This window comes from Schistocerca serialis, chromosome 4, assembly GCF_023864345.2.
Source record: "Schistocerca serialis cubense isolate TAMUIC-IGC-003099 chromosome 4, iqSchSeri2.2, whole genome shotgun sequence".
Lineage (NCBI taxonomy): Eukaryota > Metazoa > Arthropoda > Insecta > Orthoptera > Acrididae > Schistocerca > Schistocerca serialis.
In genome coordinates this window covers 612,086,629-612,110,445 of record NC_064641.1, presented here as the reverse complement: position 1 = coordinate 612,110,445, position 23,817 = coordinate 612,086,629, and the positions used below count along the sequence as shown (strand labels likewise).

The 23,817-nt window shown below is 38.8% G+C and overlaps 1 protein-coding gene across 1 annotated transcript in view; it reads left to right on the top strand.

The window, feature by feature from the left end:
* The window catches only part of LOC126475424 (teneurin-a), a 353,360-nt gene that overhangs the window by 309,427 nt on the left and 20,116 nt on the right, over window positions 1-23,817 (top strand). The window contains exons 28-32 of the mRNA XM_050103269.1: window positions 3,622-3,754; window positions 13,101-13,373; window positions 17,299-17,607; window positions 17,786-17,937; window positions 22,261-22,428. Coding sequence (XP_049959226.1) covers window positions 3,622-3,754; window positions 13,101-13,373; window positions 17,299-17,607; window positions 17,786-17,937; window positions 22,261-22,428 — 1,035 coding nt within the window. The remainder of the gene's footprint in view (window positions 1-3,621; window positions 3,755-13,100; window positions 13,374-17,298; window positions 17,608-17,785; window positions 17,938-22,260; window positions 22,429-23,817) is intronic.

Genomic DNA, 23,817 nt, shown 5'->3' with positions numbered 1-23,817 from the left:
ATTGTTATGTTCGGCTACTTGGAGACCTTTTGCAGCCATTTGTGGACTTAAAGTTTCCAAAGAATGATGGAATTTTTATGGATGACAATGCACCATATCTCCAGGCCCCAATTGTTTGCAATTAGTTTGAAGAATGCTCTTGACAATTTGAGTGAATGATTTAACCACCCAGATCATTCAACACAAATCCCATCGAACATTTGTGGAACTTTTGAGAGGTCAGTTTGTGCACAAAATCCTACACCAGCAACTCTTTTGCAGTTATGGATGGCTATAGAGGCAGTGTGGCTCTATATTTTTGCAGGGGGCTTCAACTACTTATCAAGTTCCTGCTGCATCAAGATGCTGCTCTGTGCTGGGCAAAAGGACACCCAACATGGGATTAGGAGGAATCCCATGAATTTTGTTACCTCAGTGTAAATTTATTGGCATTTAGGTGTTAGAAACCAAGGAAGTATCGTGAGATGTTCAGATTTTAACTTTATGTAATGTCCTAACTGCACACTTCTGTTGAATAAATGTTTTTTGTCATTAGATGCATTGGCCCAGAGTATAATGCCATAGAACAGTATTAAGTGAAAGTATGCAGTGTATGTTAGCAAACTCAACAGTGAGAGAGATTTCTAGCTGCAAAGGAGACAAATATCAGCTGTTTGGTTAACTAATCTACATGCTGCCACCATCAAAGCTTATTATCCATAAGGACATCTAGGGCCCTCACACATAGAGTCTTACCTAGTTTTTGCTCATTAATCTCTACCTCTGGTACCAGTAATGCATTTTGACTTGTTTGAAATTGCATAATAATGTGTATTCTTAAATATTATGGTTAAACTCTTTGCTGTGAACCAACTGACCAACTGACCACTGTAAGCCCATTCCATTATTCTCCTGGCTCTGTCTAGTATGGATGTGGTAGGTTAAGAACAGAAATGAGCCAAACACAGAAACTTATGGAACACCACAGTAAAGGTCTTATTCTAATCTGACCCTCTCTTGTACAGTTTATGATCCGTGCAACTGAAAGCCTTAACAAGGTCACAGAAAATGTTAACATGTTAATTATTATAGTTATTTTTTTAATCAGAAGCTGAATTTATGGTCTAAACTGTGCTTGCCTCCTCCTTCCTCAAGTAATCACTACATGGTATTCTTTACTAAGATCTTTCCCTGGAGAGCCCAAATCACAGATGACCTCATTGAGATTTTCACTTGGTTTAAAAAAACTGATTACTTGATATTCTCTTTAGAAAGAGTTCTTTACAGATTCAGATGTTGCTGTCTTGTGACTGTTTGCTAACAGGAAGATCACAACAGGAAGATCACCTTGTTCTTTTTAACCCTCTGACAACTGCTAGCTGTAAGTTGCAGTCCTTACAAGATAATCCAACTTTAACACTCAATTGCAACTGTTACTGGACTCCTTTTGTTACTCCTTATACCAGATAAATGTGTGACACTGTGTTACTCATTGACATATTTAAAACGTGTTTTCTAGAATGAATTTTCACTCTGCAGTGTGTGTGTACTGGTATGAAACTTCCTGGCAGATTAAAACTGTGTGTTGGACTGGGACTCAGACCTAGCACCTTTACCTTTCACAGGCAAGCACTCTACCAGCTGAGCTGCCCAAGCATGACTCATGACTCGTCCTCACAGCTTTACTTTTCCCAGTGCATCTCCTACCTTCCAAGCTTAACAGAAGTTCTCCTGCAGAATGGATGTGGTAGTGGCAGAAATAAAGCTGTGAGTGAGGATGGGTCATGAATTGTGGTCAAGTAGCTCAGTTGGTGGAGTACTTGCACGCAAAAGGCAAAGGTTCTGAGTTTGAGTCTCAGTCTAACGTTTCAATGTTCCAGGAAGTTTCACGCATTTTCCTTCACTTACATTCATTTTATATAACATGGCTTTCACTGGTTCTGTGCTTCCACTGTCATTTAAAAATATCATCTTTGGAATTTTTGCTAACTTAAATTGATAAATTGTCATAAAATTAATAATATCAATATAATAGAGGGAAACATTCCACGTGGGAAAAAATGTCTTTAAAGGTCTTTAAAGTTCTTTAAATATGTCTGCTTGTGTCTGTATGTGTGGATGGATATGTGTGTGTGTGCGAGTGTATACCTGTCCTTTTTTCCCCCTAAGGTAAGTCTTTCCGCTCCCGGGATTGGAATGACTCCTTACCCTCTCCCTTAAAACCCACATCCTTTCGTCTTTCCCTCTCCTTCCCTCTTTGCTGATGAGGCAACCATTGGTTGCGGAAGCTAGAATTTTGTGTGTATGTTTGTGTTTGTTTGTGTGTCTATCGACCTGCCAGCGCTTTCGTTCGGTAAGTCATAAAATTAATAAAATACACAAGGGTTGGAACTTAAATAGTGGCAACTATTTATTCACAACCAATACAAAAGAGTTGCATGTTTGCACCTGTTACTGTCCTTCAAAGTAGTCACCTGCGTTGTGTAGAACCCATTGCCAGTGATGTGGAAGGCATAGTATACCGTTAGCAAAGCCTCTTCTGTTGATGGTGCGAGTGGAGCGGCCTACTGCCTGTCGAATCTCTGGAACAGTTCTGAAGCGAATGCCACGAAGTGGTTCTTTCACCTTCGGAATCAAAGAATGTGATTCCGAGGAGTATGGTGGATGTTACAGTACTTCCCAGTCGCATTGACCGAGCAGAGCAGCCACAGCTTGCACTGTATGGACCCATGCATTGTCGGGCAAAATGATGGGTGGGTTGCACAGAAAGTGTCACCCCTTTTTTCACAAAGCTGCTCGCAAATGATGCTCCGAAAACGAACAGTAATTCTGTGCATTGACGGTCTGCTTTGGAGTAACGTAATGCATTAGGATAACACCATCACAGTTATACATGAGAATCACCATAAATTTCACCATACTGGGTCTCTGACACACTTTTGACTTTCATGGCGACCCTTAATGATGCCATTCATTGGATTGGCATTTCAATTTTAGCTCATACTATGTGGCCTATGTCTCATCCAGAAAGCCTCTCCTTCATGCTCGTAGTGCTCCAAGTGCATCTGAGCAGCATCGTAACGCATCCGTTTCTGCGTTTCTGTCGAGTCATGCGGAACCCACCGTGATGCAATTTTTCTCATGCCCAGGCATTCCGTCAGGATGCAAAGCACAGTTGGTTGCGTTAATCCAGTTTCATGGGTGAACTCACGAATCATATGGTGTCGATCACTGTCCTCTAACATGGCAACAGCATGCACATCTTCTTCAGAGACGTCATGACGACCTGCCCAATGCATGTCTGCCACAGTTTGCCAACCTTGGTTGAAGGCTTTTATCCAACATGCCACTGCTCTATACAGCAATGCCGATTCCTCGCACGCCTCTTGAAGACCTTGATGACACTGTCGAGCTGTATGACCTCTGGCACATTCAATCTTGATCCAACTCCATTGTTCCTGTATCGAAAACATAGTGACACTGTTACCTTAGACTGCCTACTCACAAGTGACTGTGTTTCCCTAGATTGTGCGCACACCAGTGACATGGGACATGTGAGTCCATTTGCTCAAATTTACATTAGCAGTTTTGTCAAAACAATTTTAGGTACAGTAGATTTATTTCATGTGTTTAATTTTACAGATTCAACAGGGTTGACAGCTGGCAGTGGGGTGTACAAAGTGAAAAATACAGCTATGAAAGTCATGGTTTGCTCTCAGAAATTAGTTCTCCAAAGGATGGTGTTACACAGTTCACTTACAATGAACTTAATATGGTAAGTACTTAAAAACATATTATATCTTTATATTTTCACATAATGAAATTTGCCTGAAAATGTAAGAATCAGAGTACTTGCTAGTGGTTCTTTACTTGTATGTGGTGAAAAGACTTTAGATATACGAACTATCCATTTCGAAGCTGTTATTCAAGTAGGGCATTGCCATTGCAGTGTGCAGTCTCTTAAATGTGTTCCACTGCATGCTAATACAATGATGACAAAGTTTGCCTCTATTATTTTTTAAGTACAATGAACAGTTGCTACCACATTTTTAGTGTTTTCCACACAACTGGCAGTGTAATTAATTCTAGAGTGTTTTGGTAGGGTTCACCTTATAACTTCATGCAAGAAATTTCTGTGAATTTCCTATATTTTCTTTGAAACGCAGACCAATCATCTTCATGCTGATGCAGAAAAGATCTAATTCCAAACAGTCACCACCAATGTAGGAATCATGCTATTGTCTGTAATACTTACACAGAAACTAACCGAGAGAAAAAAGGAAAAACAGCCCCGTACCATCTGAAACAAGTTTTGGTATCACCACAACTCTGACAGCTACATACTTATCATTTTCCCCAACTCTGACTAGTGATATGTATTTATTCTTGTGGCCAATGGTTTTCAGGCACAACAAAGGTGTGAAACTCCCTGGACTCACCAATATAATGTATAAATGTCTCTTCACACTAGGAGTCCACAGCTACCAAGCTGGTCTCTCTTCATTTGTGAAGAGCACGTTATCATATTCACCCTTTGTCCATTCTCCAAGTTTTTTATCCCCAGCAAACAGGCTTGTTTCTGAACTGCTATGAGCGGGACATTTATGGATGTGCATTATACTGACCAATCACTCTGAAGAACTGATGCATAGTTTGTCAGAAAACCTCTGTCGACAAGTGTGTTACAGACATATTGGGAGTTCTTTGTAAAGTTAAATTGAGTTATCAGTCCCCTAGTGGAGTGGTTACTTGTAGGTGACCTGGTACTAAGGTGAAGTGAACTTGGAACTAGTATTGGAGCTTTGAAGAGCCACTTTTCATCACAGTCAATGCTGCTGATACTGTGTCTCATCTGCTTGAAAGTATCTGAGAAGTCTACTCTGTAAAACAGGGTCAGACGAGTGTCTTCTTGGGATTACATTGTCAACTTTATTGAGAGATGAGAGATCTACTCATTGCCAAAGTACAAATATGATGGGAAATTACACTGACTGTTACGCACTGCTATTATCTTTGAATCAAGCAGATATGCGATGCAGGATGTTCTCCTTTCCTATACAGAATATACTGTTCTGGTTTGTGGAGTAATCTTGCGAGTAAAGGTTAGCTTCTGGAAACTAGCGCAGATCTTATAAGAGTAGGACATACCTTTGTGATGAGCAGCAGAATGAATGTAAAATGGCACATGAACCATTACTATAAGACTAGTATTCTACTTGATACTTTCTGGCAGATTAAACCAGTCTGCTGTACTGGGCTTTGAATCATGCTTCAGCACACAGTTTTAATATGCCAGCAAATTTCAAAACAGTGCGCAACTGCTGCTGAGTGAAAGATTCTGTCTGAAAATATTCTAGTTACATTGTAGTACTGGGTTTACCCATCAGTGTCATTAATATGAATATATCAATGAAGTACCATGCAGAGATGTTTGTCCCGTGCTCATTTCTAACAGAAAATAAATTCAGAGCATTTTAAATCTTGAAATTTTCATTTTACTTGCCCTTTGGTCATGTTTACATGGATTGAATTTCAATACATGGTCACATAAATTACTTGGAATGTGTAGAGAATGAGGGAGAATGAGGAAGAGGCTCTCTCAGTGTCTAACAAGGATAAACACGGTCTCTGGGTTTTATCCCTGAGAACATGAATTATTTGTTGTACTGTATGAAGTTGTAGTTATTTGATTCACTAATGACCCATGTAAATGACAATTTGTCCTTCTTCTTTGATCCCTCCACTGGACCTTTTCATGTATCTCGTGATTAGCATTTTTTATAATTTGTTTAATACCGCACTCTTATATGAATTGGAAGTAATTTATGCTGCTTTTTCTAGCCATCAGTTTCACTTATTAATAAATTTTAACAGACTACCATAAGCTGAAAGCAAAATTGCAGCATGCATCACACACATTCTTTGTAAGCAATCTCATTCACTCTTTTGTAGGCAGACTTAGCCATCGGTGCACATTTTAAAATGTATGGATGTTGTCAGTTGGTGTATATTCATATATTTATACAGTTTGCTGTTACAAGTAGCTAAACATTGTGGCATATAAGTTATTTACAATCCTTATCAAAACATTACATATAGTTAAATATTGTGAAACAAGAGTCATTCACAATCATTTTGTTCTAAGGAATTCACTTAAAGTGTAAAAGCAGTGTACCTGCAAAAACAATTTAAGATTTTTCCTAAAGCAGTACATGTTATCTGTTTCTTTTATTTTCTGTGGCAGTTTATTATACAGTTTTACACCTTCGCACAAGAGGCTATTTTGAGTCTTATGTTTTTTCTTTCCATCTAGCTGAGGACAGTGACTTGTTCTTCCACTATAGTTATGAAAACTGCTATTTGTGCTATAATTTTCTATGTTTTTCTTGATGTACACTGTGATTTGCAATATAAATTCTCAAGGAACAGTTAGAATTTCTAACATTTTGAAAAATTCTCTGCAGTGGACCGGCTTGCTGCTTTACGTTATAATTCTTACTGCTCTCCTTTGCATTTTAAACACTGTTTGTAAATTCTGAGCACTGTTTCCCCAGAAAATAATACCATAACTGATTACTGAATGAACATAACTAAAGTAGACAGTTCTCAAACATTCATTACTGCATGAGGATACAAGGATTCTAAGTGCATAACATGTTGTGGATATGTGAATGTATGCTTTCCCGGCGTATACAGCTGGCGAAGAGTTCTCGGGCTTCCAGCCGGGTGGCGGTGTCTTCAAACTGCGACGTTTCGACGAGTGACGTACTCATCATCTTCTGGCGAACTGCCGAGACTTTGTGGATGCCGGTATCTTTATACCTGCGGTGTACCCCCCACCACCTGGTCACGGGAGGCTTGGTCCAGAGAAGCCGGCGGGCGGGGTGGAGGGGGAAGCGGGTGCGCCATTCGTGTCTCTGTCAGAGCATTCTGATCGCGTCTCGTGAGCTGGACGGTTCTTGTTGCGTTCCTGGCGTATTGCGGCTAATGCTGGATTCCAGGCCGCGCTCAGGGCCATTGTCAGGGAATGCATTCACTACACACGGCAAGAACTGGACAAGAATGCACGCATCCTGATTGCATGTCACCTGAAAATGGCAGAAGCATTACCGGCACACACTTGGGAGTGGGTTGACTGCAGCTCTCACGCTGACAGTGAGGTGCAGAAACGACATGTTGCCGCAAAACAGATCAACAAATTCGGCAGACTCTATGGAGCTCAGTCGACCCAGAAGGTGACAAATAGCACCAGAGCTATTGTAAATTTGACAGATAAGGTGCTAGATGCAGCCACAACTTCTGTCCTCACGAAAGGGTTGAACTTTGCACCTGTACCAAGGACCATACCGAAACGGGACATCATCAGCAGCGTAGAGGAAGCAATCCGAGGCCTACCCAAGGAGGAAGCTGACCAGATCCGAAGGGAGACCTGCAGGATCATCGACAAGTCACGACTCCCTAAAGCTAACATTACTGCGCAGGAGTGAGAGGCTATCCGCGCACTGAGGGATGATGCTGACATCATGGTCCTCCCAGCAGACAAGGGATATGCGATGGTGCTGATTCGCACAGTCGACTACCAACAGAAAATCTGCTCTCTGCTGCAAGACCCAGCCTACAGGAAGCTCAACAAGGACCCTACATCGACGATGACCAGGAAAACCATGGCGCTAGTGAAGGACTCAGATCTACTAGAGGCAGTGCAGAAACGGCTGTATCCCAGAGCGCCAACGACACCGCGCATGTATGGGTTGCCCAAGATTCACAAAGATGGGGTGCCTCTACGGCCGATTCTGGACACTATCAACTCGCACAGTTATGGACTGGCCAAATACCTGGCGACACTATTGAAACCACTGGTGGGACACTGCAGTCATCACGTGAAAAACTCCGCGGATTTCGTTAGAATACTGAAGGACATCTGAATACAGAGTGATGACCTACTCGTGAGCTTCGACGTCACCTCCTTGTTCACGAAAGTACTGCTACAAGACGCCTTGGCGCTCCTTAATCAGCACTTTGAGCCTGAAACAGTGAAGCTCTTTGAATATGCACTTACGACCACCTACTTCAAGTGCAATGGAGAGCATTATGAACAAGTGGATGGAGTGGCCATGGGATCTCCCCTTGCTCCAGGGATTGCGAATCTTTATATGGAACACTTTGAGGAGGTGGCACTACAAACTGCTCACCGTAAACCCAGGCACTTCTTCCGCTATGTGGACGACACTTTCGTGATTTGGCAGCATGGCAGGCAGGCGCTGGAGGAGTTTATGGACCACCTAAACGGCATACATAAGAATATCACCTTCACGATGGAAGTAGAAGAGAATGGCTGTATTCCATTCCTGGACATACTGATCAGGAAGAAAGCGGATGGCACGCTGGGCCATTCAGTATATAGAAAAAAGACGCACACAGACCTGTACCTCCACGCAACCAGCTGCCACCATCCGGCACAACGCCAGTCAGTACTGACCACCTTGGTACATAGGGCGCACGTCATTTGTGACAAAGAAAGCCTCTCAGACGAATTACACCACCTAAGAGAGGTATTTCGGAAAAACTGGTACAGTGAAACACAGATTGGCAGGGCTTTCAAGAGGAGACAGGCTGACAAATTTCAGGAAGAGGAAGAGGAAGAGGAAGTTAACAAGAGACTCGCCTTTCTTCCATATTTGGGGCCCACATCAGCCAAAATCGGGAGGCTATTAAGAAAAGCAAGCATAAATACCGTCTTCCGACCACCGCCGAAGACGAAAGAGCTGCTGGGCTCAGCTAAAGACCCACTCAAACTAAACACACCTTGTATATACAACATTGCCTGCGAATGTGGTGTGCAGTACATCGGTCAAACGCAGCGCTGCATCTCTAAAAGGTGCGAGGAACACATCAGGCATGTTCGACTTGGACAGATAGAGAAATCTGCTATAGCTGAACATAGCATCAAAGAAAACCACACCTTTGATTTCGAAAACACCAGGGTGCTGTGCCGAGCCGGGAGCTATTGGGATAGCATCATTAAAGAATCAATAGAAATACGGGTCCACGAGAATCTTGTGAACAGGGACGAAGGCTATCAACTGAGCGCAGCCTGGAATCCAGCATTAGCCGCAATACGCCAGGAACGCAACAGGAACCGTCCAGCTCACGAGACGCGATCAGAATGCTCTGACGGAGACACGAACGGTGCACCTGCTTCCCCCTCCACCCCGCCTGCCGGCTCCTCTGGACCCAGCCTCCCACGGCCAGGTGGTGGGGGGCACACCGCAGGTATAAAGGGACCGGCATCCGCAAAGTCTCGGCACTTCGCCAGAAGATGATGAGTATGTCACTCATCGAAACATCGCAGTTTGAAGACACCGCCACCCGGCTGGAAGCCCGAGAACTCTTCGCCACATGTTGTGGATATCTTTGCTGAGAGTTTCATAGCATGTTCATTCCACTTCATTTGGCTGTCAATGTGTAACCCTAGAATTTTGTTGTAGGTACATCATCTATGGAGATGTTACCTAGTTTTACATTTAAGGGACTCTGTTTTCTGTTCATTCTGAAGCATATTCTATTTAATTCTTTATGTCGAGAATTACTTTGTTTTCCTGAGGCCAATTGTGAACATCCCTCAGCACTTCAGTAGAATTTCTTAGCATTTGTGCTGGTGTCTTACTGGTGATTACTATGTTGCTGTCATCAGCAAACAATATCTTCTCTCCATGGCTAATATGTTGCGGGAAATCATTTATATACACCAGAAACAATACTGGGCCCAGTACACTTCCTTGAGGGACCCCAATATTGATATATTGTGGATCAGATATATGTTTCTCAATGTACTTTGATCCACTGGACACATGTGTGATCTCTACTGACTGTACTCTGTTTTCTAGATATGAACGAAACCATTTGAAAACCACTCCCCTTATTCCTAGTGCCTCTAACTTATGCAACAGCTTCTGGTGGTCAACTGTATCAAAGGCCTTAGACAGGTCTAGGAAATGGCCAGTTACATAGCTGTTCTCATCTAGTGCTTCTAAACTGTTTCTGTGAATTGTGCTATTGCAGATTCTGAACCTCTACCAGGCCTGAAACCATGCTGGTCATTCCAGAGAAGGTTGAATTTACTTAGATAGCTCATAAGCCTGTTTTTCATTATTGTTTCTATCACTTTTGAAAAGCATGACAATAGGGCTATTGGTCTGTAGTTCTCAACATTTTCTACGTCACCTTTCTTGTGAACTGGTAAAATTTTGGCGTGCTTCAGATAATAAGGGAAGCAACCAGTTTTGCAGGATTCATTTATGATTTCCGTTAGTGGAACTTTGATATCATTTATGCATTTTTTTAGCACACACATTGGGATTTCATCTAAACCTACCGAGTTTTTATTCTTTAATTGCCTTACAACATTGCATACTTCCTCCTCAGTAGTTGGAAGCAATACCATTGAGTTTGCTATATGCTTCTGTACTGGTTGATTAGCACTTTTTGGAAAATTTTTCTGTGATTTCGTTGCAATGCTGCTAAAGTAGGTATTTACATAATTTGCTAATTCTTTTGGGTTACTTTCTAAGTTTTCCTTGTTCTTGATTTGTGTTTGTACCCCTCTGCTTCACAGTTCCCGTTTCTTGTTTCACTACAACCCATGTAGCTTTACTTTTATTATTGGCTAAATTTATGAACCTATCATTGGCTGATTTTTTTGCAGTGTTGAGTACCTTCCTGTAGATCCTTTTGTAGTTTTTGTAGTAGTGCAAAAAACTGGATCATTATTCTCCTTTTAATGGAGTTTAGGTATTTACAAGATTGAGCACATTTTCTAATTCCTTTAGTAATCCATTTATTGTTGGTGTGTGTTCCACTAGGAATTAATGCTTTGGGGAATGTTTCTTCAAATTTTAATTTAAAATCTGACATAAAATGGGAGAATTTGCTATTCACTTTAGTTTCTATATATACTCCTTCCCAACTTACATGTGTTAATTTTAAGGAAAACTCTTGCAAAGCTGATGGAGAGTAGCCTCTTTTATATACATGCAGTTTTGATTCTTTTTTTACACAAGCTTTTACTTTTATAATCTGACATAGATGGTCAGGCAGGCCCAGATTTTTAACAAGTGTATCACAGTTTTCTCTGCCTACATCTGTAGCTACATGGTCAATGGTAGATGATGAATGTGTGGTTATTCTTGTTGCACAGTTATCTAGTGATGACATGCTAAAACTATGTAGGATATTCATAAATGTGCTACTGGTGTCATCTGTTTTAGCTGTATTTATGTTAAAGTCCCCGCACAAAAGGATATTATGTTTCAGAGTCAACGCTAGTTCTAGGCTTTGTACAAGTTTTGAAAAGAATGTCTCTAAATTACCACTGGGAGAATGGTGTACACATAATACAGTTAGTTTCTTGGGCATATTTATAGCAACTATCTCTATTGCTGACACTTCAAAGCCTTTGTCTACACTTAGCATGATAATATCATTTCTGACTTTAAATTCAATACCGTTCTTAACATTAATACATGATCCTCCACCTTTCATTGTGTTGTAGCAATAAGAACATGCGTGGACACATGAGGGTAAATTAATATATATGATTTCACTTTCTTCACCAGTGCTCTGTAATACAGATAACAGTGCTGTCTAAGATTTGCAACTCAACTTCCAGCTGTTGCACTATGTTTTTTACACATTGTATATTTTGGTAGAGTACTATTAGACATTTAATGTTACTTATCTTGGTGGCTACTTTTTTGTCGTATCTGCAATTAAAAAATCCTTCAGATGGGTAGGAGGTATCCTTTTCCGTCTACTTGTGCCCCGTGGATGGTTGTTTCCATGTCTGCTGCTGCTCCTGCTATTGCTGGGATTTCTGTTGTTATTGTTGTCTGTGATGCTACTGTTGATGGTGATGCTGTTGTTGGGATTTCTGCTCCGATTATTGTTTGTACCACTGCATTTTGGGTAACTACTGTTGATTGTGTTTGTTCTGCTGCTTTTTTTGTTGCTGATATCATCTGTGATGAGATGGCTTCTCCGTTTTGAGTTGATACAATAATAGGCATGATATAGTTATTTGTGTACATCATCTCAGCCCTCTCATTTATTCTAGAACCTATGAACTTTTTCCCATGAATATTTAAATGCTTACCATGCCTGGTGAAGTGTTTCCTTTGTAAGAATTTCACATGTAGGAAGTTTGTGTTTCTGTATTCTTTGCATATTTTGTGAAATTGCCTGTTTGCCTTAATAATTTCCTGGTTGACATGTGACATTTCCATTAGGTCATATCTGTGTAGTTTTCCAGTCACTATCATACTTTTAACTGTATCTAGGGTTTTCCATAAGTCACAGACGGCACTTTTTAGTTCATTGCAATAGACATCGTTTGCACCACCAATTATAACCAAAACCCGAGTTCTGTTAGATGGCAGTCAGTATCATTAAAGTCTTCCTTGTTTGCTTTTACACCGTCTAGCTCAATAACCCCCCCCCCCCCCTCTCTCTCTCTCTCTCTCTCTCTCTCTCTCTCTGTGTGTGTGTGTGTGTGTGTGTGTGTGTGTGTGTGTGTTCACTTATTGTTGTTACTTCTTTTGCAATTATACTTTAACATAATCATCCTGCTACATTGTTTCCATCAAGAAAGCACCTTTTTGTGCATAAAATTGACCAAATATTCCATGGCAACACATTTTATACAGTGTTACATCTAATCAGGTTATTCAAAATCTCAATGAATGTAAAATTTATTTGATTGTTTCATTTTATCACTTACAAAATTCTGTGTGTCATTGTGATTTCAGTATGTAACTCCATCTATAATGACCATAGCATTTAATTTCAACCTAACATCTACTATCATGTTATTGAATTCAGAAGTTAAAAAAAGCACTGAATTAGAAACTATTAGTTAGTTTTCTTCCTCTGAAAATAGTCATGCCACACCATCAGTGTGATACAGATCAAACATTTCTTCTGTCATAGTTTCACACTTTTACTGCATTAGCCTTTTGTCATATAACAGATAGATGATGTTATAAGAATAATGTTAATGTGTCAAAGTAAACCATGAGTTGAATTTGTTCCAACACATAACTGAAACAGTAATTTACTTCCCACAGCTGTCGCACATTACACTGCCAAGCAAACGACGGTTTGGGCTACAGTATTCTCCTGATGGAGGATTGCGTCAGGTAGTACTACCAAGTGGTACACGCCATTCATTTTCATGTCAACCTTCTCTTGGATTTCTCCGTGTATCCTACACAGCCCCTGGTGCAGCCCGTTCCTATGTACAGCATTTTGCTCATTCTGGAGCACTGCTGCAGACTGTCTTTCCTGGAGATGGAGCTCGAGTCCTGTATCGGTATCATCGCTCTGGACAGTTAGCAGAGGTGAGTCAGAAAATAATTCAGTACTCTGTACTAAGCTGTAACTCTGTCATTATCACTAATTATTATTATTATTATTATTATTATTGTTGTTGTTGTTTTGTTATTGTTGTTAATTTAAATATGGTACATGTCATTTACACCTTAGCTCTTGAAAGCTAGTATGACTACCTTATCACACTTAACATAAAATGTTTCCCATCTTCTAAATAATACCAAGTCCCTCCAAATTAGCCTTATATGAGTGGGGGGGGGGGGGGGGGGGAAGTTTTTGAAGATGTCTGTGAGTTGTGCAGTTTTATATGTAAGGACGCTTATTTACAAATTTCTTAAGTTGAGATTACAGATGTTCAACATGTCCTGCACCAGTGACATAAATAGTATCACATCAGTACTGGAACTCATCCCATACTCGGGCAACCGTGTCCATCATCACTGGTGTTATGGCAGTACGGATTTTGTTGTACTCTTCTAAATTCTGTGGTAGTTTTGGTGTATGAATCTTGTCCTTAATTAAACCCACAGGAAGAAGTCAAACCCAGTAACCGAGGAGGCTAGCTGAGAAATGTTAAGTTGCCGGCTCTTTGACAACCAATCCAACAGATATTCACACTCTTGGCAACTCCAGTGAGGGGCTATCCATTATTGTTGAAAAATGAAATTGTCCTCATTCATCCTCGGAAACAACCAGTTTTATAACACAGGAAAATGCTGCTGAGTGTTAACCATGTTTCCATCTAAGAAGAATGGGCCATAAACAGGGCCCAAATTTGAACACTGTGTTTGTTTCCTTTCCCACTGAAGTGGAAAGTCAGTTCATCACTGAACATGATGCATTGTGAGAAAGTATTATCATTGTCAATAATATTCTGAAGCTCATCAGAAGATGCCACAAGTTTGCCTTTTTTATCACGATGTGCAGTCTTAACAGTTGTAGCTTGTATGGCTTTGTAACCAACTGACATCCCAAAAGATGCAAAATTGTTGTAAGCAGCTGTGACTCCCAAATGACATGACAAATTGATTTTGTTGGACTCCGTTGGAGAGTGGTTTGAATTCGTATGACATTTTTGTCAGAAACATGAGGGCAACAAGGACTCTTTCATTTACATGCACACATGTGTCTACAAATTATTGATACCACCTGTGAATGTTCCATCCATTTGGAGGATAAGTTTGGTACCTCAACCCGAAACATCTTTGCACTGTAATCAGGGAATTGCACTTCGCATACTCATTATTTCTGCTGTTGCTTAGCCATTTTGCAACATGTAAACCAAGAAAATAAAGCCCGCGTCTCGTGGTCGTGCAGTAGAGTTCTCGCTTCTCACGCCCAGGTTCCCGGGTTCGATTCCCGGCGGGGTCAGGGATTTTCTCTGCCTCGTGATGGCTGGGTGTTGTGTGCTGTCCTTAGGTTAGTTAGGTTTGAGTAGTTCTAAGTTCTAGGGGACTTATGACCACAGCAGTTGAGTCCCATAGTGCTCAGAGCCATTTGAAGAAAATAAAGAGAACCAAAATCTAGGGGCAACAAATATAAAGTAGACAGTGTAATTGTTTCTCCAATAAACGAGCTGTGGGGGGCAGCGATCAGTAGCTTTGACAATGTAATAATTTGTAATACATATATTATTTTTGAAGGATCCTGTATTTTAAGTCATGAGTCAGTTTTATTGAGAACTAGAGAACCTAAAGAGATTAGAGTGCTTGTAAGAATAAAGAGTTTTGTCTCATGGGTTTAAATCACTAATGACTTCAGCACATTTACTAGGTATTACAGTACTTGGTAAATATTTTGGTAAAAATTGTCAATCCAGTTTTACACAACTGAGAAGCAACATGAATATACACATTTATAATTAAAATAATGTCTTGTAGCATGTTCCTGTAAAGCGTTAGTTGTTATAAAGCACAGTTAGTCTTTTTATTTTTATGAAATTGCTTTAGCAATGAAAATTAACTACAGTGTGGCCAGTAATGGAGTGAAACTTCTTGGAATCCTTTATAAGGTAATTTAATTTCCAGAATTCCTCTCTTATTTATTACACATTGAAAATGTGCTCAAAACATGAGATAGTTGAGAGATATTATAACAGTGGAGAGAACAAAATCATGGAAAGACTCATTCCTTGACTGGTTGTTGCTGTGGTGGTCCTTAAACATCAAACAATCAATCTATGTACACTCCTGACCAATAAAATAACAACTCTGGGAAGGATAGAAAATAATCAGATATTACTTATTGAGTATATACAGTATTACCACTGTAATACTGTAGGGCTAATACATGATTGAATATGTTAGTGATTTGTTTGTGAAATTCAATACACAAGAGATGCCATTTCTGTCAGCAGCAAAGGCTCTAACCCAGCTAGGTATCAAATATGAAGTTCAACTGAGCTTAGGTGACTAATACAGTTACATCATTCCATGCAGTTTTAGCTCAGTGCCAGAGCTCATCAATCATAGAGTTTAGTCGGTGGTGATGTGCTAGTCTCTTGACAACCCATGGCCACATTATTTTATTGCATGAAAGAATACGAGAGTCCGTGATTGTCAAACACTTCTGTATCTAGTGAAAGTCATCAGACTCCTGACAGATACTCCATAGTTATTCATTAACCCACAACACTACTAAAGGAATAGTCCAACAATATGAAGATAAATGCTTGATTTATTCTTCACTTTACTTTTAGTGACTCTGATCTCTTTAGGTTCTCTAGTTCTCAATAAAACTGACTCATGACTTAAAATACAGGATCCCTGGAGCATCCTACAGCATGGAGGTCTCTCTGCTGTACTTGCTATGATTTCAGGTGCACCTTGACTACCCTCATCACTAAAATAAAAGGAAGGTCAGTGTTGGCCATAATATTGATGGTTTATTGATAGCAGAATTGATTTTCAATCACATAGTGATCATCTTCAGTGCTGTGGTGTACAAATTAAACTCACAGGCACTGGTATCAGTTATTATCATTAACCAAAGCTGAGAAACGATCACAATAACTCTCATCACTGCACGAAGCCCAAAAAAAAATACCTCAACAACATTGATACTAAATAAAGATGTCCTTGAGAAGTTCATCATTTCTAACTTCCATCCAACTTCTTACTAATGAAAAATTTGTCGTGATTGTTCATTTGTAGATATATAGTATAGTTTATATGAACAGATGCTAGATACTTCTCCAACTTGTAGGTGGGTACACTCAAATCACTCACTGTTGGTTGTAATGGTACCTCTTCTTTGTGGAGTTTTGGGAAACTGTATAATCTCAATGAAATGGCAGCACCAGGATAAAGTTTCTTAGCACATCTTTTGATGATAAACTCTTTTTAAAAAAAAAAAAAACAGATGTGACTTCCATTTCATTCATTCAGTAGGGTCATTCTGCAGTGTTTGATAAGCCCTGTTCTTAAGTATAAGATCCATTTTACCCACATAAATGTCCCATGAAAGAAGAACAGTGGCAGAACCTTAGCCCACTTGTAAAATGAATAAATCCAGTTGTCCTCCAATGCATGGAACTACTACCCTCTCAACAGAGGAGCGGAGCACGATGCAGCAATTCAGTGATGGGAAGGCTCCTTGGTGTGGGAGTAAAATGTAGACCTTTTACCAAAACTAATAATGTGGTGCTGTTCAGATCTATACTCATTATCCTATGTCATGGTTTGAGAACAAAGCCATTGAAATTTGCGCTCCTGTGCACCAAGTCCATAGCGCTCAGATATTGTGTCAAGATGACTGTATGATATCCAGCCGCAGACCTAACAAGAATATAATCTATTAATACACGTGGTTGTCAAATGAAAATGTTGTTATGGTCTTTTTTTTAAAAAAAAATGTTTGTATCAGATGAAATGAGTGAAAAAATAAAATTTAATGTTAATGTCTGATAACAGTACATGGTCTTTGTTTCTGCAGATACTGCATGGAGATGGCAGAAGTCAGATAAATTACTCACCTCTAACTGGGTTTCCAAGTGCAGTATTACACATTGAAAAGGACTTTGAATATCGATGGGATTATCAATATGTGGCTGGTCTCCTTGTTGAAGAAAGAATAGATTTTGGAGCTAAGACAGGAATCAGCAACGCAAAATTTACATATGAGTACGACAGCAACTTCAGGTTAATTGGTATTCAAGGACGTATTGGTGGACAAACTCTTCCAGAACATAACCTCGGATATAACATAAAAACTGGTGCTCCAGAGCAGTTGGGCCAGTTTAAGGTAATATGAGATAATATTTCTAATGTATCAAGCTTTAATATCAAGCAAAAAATTTATATATGTTCTGTCTCGGAGTGACTTTGTACTTTGGTATGTTTTTTACTGTCTAAGCATATTAGCCATTATCATTTAAGTATCAGTTTATGTCTGGTAATAACAGTTTGTGTCTTTCTTTTAGGTATCACGTCCCAGAGCTAATGAGACATCTGTTTATGATGGGACAGCAATTTTCACACGACTCATCAATAATCAGTTTCAGGAGATTCAAGTTGCAGTCACTATCCATCGCATGGAAGTATTCAGAATGGAATTCTTATATGATGCACGCAGGTAAGTTATTAGAAACTTGTTTTTGGCAGAATAATTATTGGTTGAATGGATATCAAGTCTAATGTCTATGGAGACAGCAGATTAGCACAATGTCTTCACGAACTATATCATATGTAATTTTGCTTTCCTCTGTCAGGCTGCTCCATGCTATTTCAGTAATCTTGAAGCTGTTACTCCAGCTAATACTTTCAGTTGTTCTATATGACTCTAAAGTGTGAGGCATATTATCAGCCACTAATCCCTTGCATCTCCATATCTCCAGAACGAAGACTCTTACATAACATCAGATACAGACAGGTACATCCCTAGCAGAAGGAAGCTGTGAATCACAGGAGTGGAGGTGCAAAGGAGTTGCTAATAGGGCAGAATGATGACATTTATGGCATAGATACTAGATAACAGCTAGGGAAACTATCCATCTACTGCCTCATTTTGGAAGAGTCAATAAAAAATCACAAACTTTATTCCAAGACTTTATTAAATTTTATGCAATTAACTACCTGACTCTCATTTTAAAATGGCAAAGTTGTTCTTCTCATGACACTTCAGGAACTAATATGTACCTACACACATCAGAAACGGTTTGCCATTCTTTTACTTACACTTCAACTTGTGGACCACCTATTACATTTGGAAGTTGGATGGGGAACAGTTTGGATGTGCTCAGAATTACTTAACATACTTATTGAGATTGAAACTATTGCTGGCAGTCAGTCAGCATCCAATTGTGAGCTTGCGGTGAAACCCAAGACAGAAAGATTCAGACAGTAATGCTAGGAACATCATCACCATCTCCTTCCAAGGAATAGGTGTTGTCATCTCCCCTATCATCTACCCATCCATCTCGTATGTGGTCCACCGGCCGCAGAGCACAAGCGGTTCTAGGCACTTCTGTCTAGAACCACACGACTGCTATGGTCGCAGATTCAAATCCTGCCTAAGGCATGGATGTTTGTGGTGTCCTTAGGTTTGTTAGGTTTAAGTAGTTCTAATTTCTAGGGGACTGATGACCTCAGATGTTAAGTCCCATAGTGCTCAGAGCCATTTGAACCATTTTTTTATGTGGTCCTCCTAGTTCTCTCGTTCCAGTTGGCTGATAATACATTATCTTTTTTGGCAATCTGTTTTCTGTCATTCTATCAACATGATCCTTCCATTTCATTCTGTTCTCTTCTATCTTGTCATTAACTGAAAAGATCTTACTGTTTCATTCCTTATTTTTTCCACTTTATTACAACCCCTTACATATATCACGAACTTCATCTCTGTTGTTTGTATATGTGATTTTTCTTTTTTTGTTACTCCCCATGATTCAGAACCATATACAAGTGTAAATACAGCTATAACTTTGTGGGTTTTTTTTCTCATTTTTCCTCTGAAATTTTTTCCAGATAGCTTCTCAGTATTTGTCATAGTTAAAACTAGTATTACATCCTAGATAAGTTTGTGGGATACTTGTTCTAAAATTTTCTCATTTTTTATTGTTTCCGATCTGACTGGATTCCTTCCTATGAAAACCATTATCTTTGTCTTATTAGCAGATATACTTAGGTTGTAATGTACTGCATTTTGGCTCAATCTACATAACACTTTATGGAAATTATCACCTGTTTCCTGTATAACTGTCTGGTCATCAGCATGTAACAGTGTATTTAATTGTACACTAGATCCTTTTTTTATTTCTAAATGTATTTCATCTTTCCACTTCACAATTACATCACCAATATATAAGTTAAATAAAGCAAGTGATAGGCTGCACCCTTGCTGTACACCTTGACTTATTAAAATTTCTTCTGACCTTTTCAAATCTGGTCTGATTACCCATCCATATATAGAAAAACATAACTCATAGGTCTCCAGGAAATAAGCCAGATGGTTACTAGGAACACATATTAGAAATACAGGTTACATTTCTGGGGATGTACGTTTCTTACAGTAAACAAAATATCTGGGCTTTTGGGCTGGGAGGGTTAACATTTAATTGGACTGTGTACTTATTTGAATGATAAAATAACTAAGGTATTTTTATCAATGTCCAGATTTAGCTGCAGTTGCAGAACCATCTGAAGACACTCCCAAGTATGATGATATTGATGTGTTATGATAGTGTTAGGAAGTGACTTTAACTTAATGAATACAAACTAGAACAACAATGCATTCATTACTGTTGGTGTAAATAGTCACAAGTATCTCCGGGACTACTTGCCCTTTTGGTGACAAAGTTACAATATCACCATGTTCATTGGTGTAAAGTGCTGAAAATAATAACAGTAATGATCAAACAGTCCATGGGTCTACAACTGTGTATTGTCTGATTAGCTAATATGCTGGTGTTAACTGATGAATCGTTAGCAGTAATCATAAACATTTTCCTTTGTTTCTAAGGCATCATATCATATACTGCACTATATGGTAAAATAACTTTAGTAGTTGAAAAATTTGAAAAATTAACTTTAGACCAGAAAATAAAATAGATGCCAATAAATATGAGGAATTTTGTATGTTTGTCTTTTCAGTACAAATGGATGTGATTTTAGTAGTGGTACAGACTGTGAAATGAGCTGGATATTGTACGGAATCTGAAACCAGATGGGTACAGTACAGTTCATGGAACAGCGAGTGAACAGTCTGTTACAATCAAAAGGATTCCAATTATTTAAGATTCATGATGCTATGTGAAAGAAAAGTTATTTGTCTGTAATAAGTAGTAGTCCTGACTATTTATTATTACTATTATTTACATTTTACAGCCTTCATTGGACCACCAAAGTCAGTTTTGTACAAATGCTTTTTCTGTTTCCTGTTTTCTCAGTGCTTCATTCTCTTGCTTGCATCACAACTTTCTTTCTTCATCTAAAATGACCGTTCCATAGTTTGTTTGTTGATGTTGGTTTGTAGTCTGGTTTGTTTGTCCTTGAGTTTCTTGATTTGGTCTACCTTGTTTTTTAAATCTTCTATTGTAATTCCTTCACTCTTCCTCAATTTTCACAGTCAGTCTAATATTGCTCTTACTTTTGCATAATTACTCTACTTTTCTCTTGAGGTTTCTGTTTTCTGATGTCCTGGTTAGATGTCTGAAGAACAAAATGCACTTCTTCCTGACTGTGCTCATTATCAGTTCCATTTGCTTGTAGGCTGTTTCATTAGAAGTTCTCAGTTTCCTTGGTAATTTTTGTTTATAAAAATAAATGAGAAAATAATGAGAATAGAATTTAATAGAGGGATAAATGGGAAAATTTGCTAAAATTGCATTTGATAATAGCAAGTGACAAATAGAGAAGCAGATATAAAAATGCTGACTGGGAGACTAAAAGAGAAACTGCAGCTAAAATATGCGTTGTTTTGATTAAAAGCATATGCCTGCCAGAAAGCAAGTTGAAACATGTGAAGTACCTGAAAATAATTACTGGAAATATATTTTTGTGTTTCCAATGTGACTCTTTCCAGTTGCAAGACTTTAACAGCCATTACGTTGCTGCAGAACAATCATCAGCAGTGCTTTCATGCGAGTTATAGCTGCAGTATACATTCTTTCACACGTGGATATTCCAAAATGACAAGTGATGCTTATACAGAAACTACCTGCTCTCATGCTTTCCTTTCAGAAACATTGAAGTGGACAATCCAAACATTTAAGCGGACAATCCAAACATTTTATGACATATTTCTGCACTTCTGTATGTGTAATTCTTTGTCTCCCAATCAGTATGCCCTTTCAGCAAAAATCAGTTACAAGCTGTCTCAAGTGTGCTGTTGACAAATCCCCAAACAGAAAAGGATAAAACATAAGTAACTAAATACTAGTGTTTGTTTTCACAATGTCTTCCAAAGTTTAAATAAACCAATAAATTCAATCTTGAGAAAATATTTTGACAGCCAAGATTAATCTCTCTTCCATCAAAAGTCATCATCTGTGATTATTGCTTTGTTAAACGTTGCTTTTAGTGACAAATATTACATATTTTTGTATGTAGCCACAATTACCAGAAGGTTTAAGTTCAGCCTGTAATTCTTGACAAGTTTCTCGTGTGCTCATTCCACCATAACTGAATTTTTTTGTACCAGAGGACTTTACATTCCATAGCATAAGATTACCAGTCATTTACCTCCATTAGTTTTGATACATGTGATAGATCAGTCAGTATATGAAACTATGACTATGTGTACTATCATTCGCAGCTGAGGCAAAGTAGGTTTAACATTGCATGTGCTTCAGATTGCACCATTATTGTTACTGCAGTTTTTAATTTAGGATGTAATGTGTCATGGTTTGTGTGCTTCATTTTCTTCTAAATGTTTTTTTTTTCTCTATTTGTGAAACAGCCGCATCTCGCAGACACGTACATATACACGTAATGTTGGTGTTAACACCTACACCAATGTAAAGAACTACACATGGGACTCAGATGGCCAGCTATCTGGAGTAGAAGCTCAGGAGCCATGGGGATTCCGCTATGATGATAATGGAAACATGCTGTCTCTAACATACCGGTAATTATTTTTATCACTTTCTATATTTATTTTTATTTGTAGTTACAAACACAAATTTGGTACTTAGACACTTAATTGAAGCAGATTTTGAAATGCAGAATTTTATAACATATCACTCTCTGTTAAAAGCATTTGACGTAAATGAAGCTGTGATTGTACAATATTAAAATTTCTTTCATAATTGATGGTCACATTTTCTTGTATCAGTCCTTACTCACTTCAGCTATGCACCAAAAAACTTTTGAAAAGGTCATCTTAAATTCTGCGTAAAATATCAGAATATGACATGAATTAATGAAAATATGTTACATGAGTTAATTATCATAGTTTTATTATCATACATGAGTGTTTTTCCATACATGCTGCATTATTACATTTGCTGTGAAGTATGAAGTTTATAATTTTGGTTTATTCAGAAGAGTTCCATTTATCTCCTTTTAGAAATTTCCATCTTTCAACAAACATAAAAATATGTGTTGAGAGAACAGGCTTGAACACAGAGCTTCTGTGAAGCTCACAATCTGTAGCATGGTCCTTAGAACTGATTGTGGCCCCCTTGTTCTGAGTAGAGTGGAAGGTTTGAACCAGGGACTTAAGGTTTTGTTAGAAGCTAAGCTGTGACTTCCTACACTTGTACAGCAGGGTTGAGAACTGAAGTGTCCCCTACATGGGTCAGGTGTGTACTACACATCAGAGCTGCTACCAAGATAGCTGACTGTGTGTGGGTTGCACACAAGGTTTTTCCATCCAGTCTAGATAATGATTAGCTGTAAGAGACACCAAAGTTTTGTGTAATATCTAAAGAAATGCTTCCCACAGGGAAGAGTATTAAAATTCTAGTGATTAGCTTTGGAAGTGTTCACAACAAAGTATTGGAGTTTGAAGTGCTCACAAAAAGCAGTGGTAACTTGCATAATACAAGGTACAGAAGGCTGGCTAAAACCTGAAATTGGTAGCAATAAAATTTTTGGGACATGGTAAGTGTGTATTAAAATGATGGGCTAATGGGAAATGTAGATAGTGTATTTGTAACGCTAAACAAGGAACTCAAACCCATCAAAATAGAAATTGGTTATGCTTGCAAGGTTGTTTGAGCAAGACTCAGTATCAATGGTAGGCATAAACTTATAACTGGGTCCTTTTATTGGCTACTAGGTATAACCAAAAATCTCAGAGTAAACCTCAGTTTCCTAGTATGTATGTCCCCCCATAATGCTGTTATCTTAGGGGAAACTTTAATCACCAAGAAATCGGATGCGATATTTACAGTTTTGTAAGTGGTGGTCATGATTAGACATCTTACAAAATGTGTCCATGCGGAAAGTGCTGTAATCACATCGTGAGGGAGCAGTAGCAGCAGTGATTGCCAAAGTACAAAGGACAACTAAA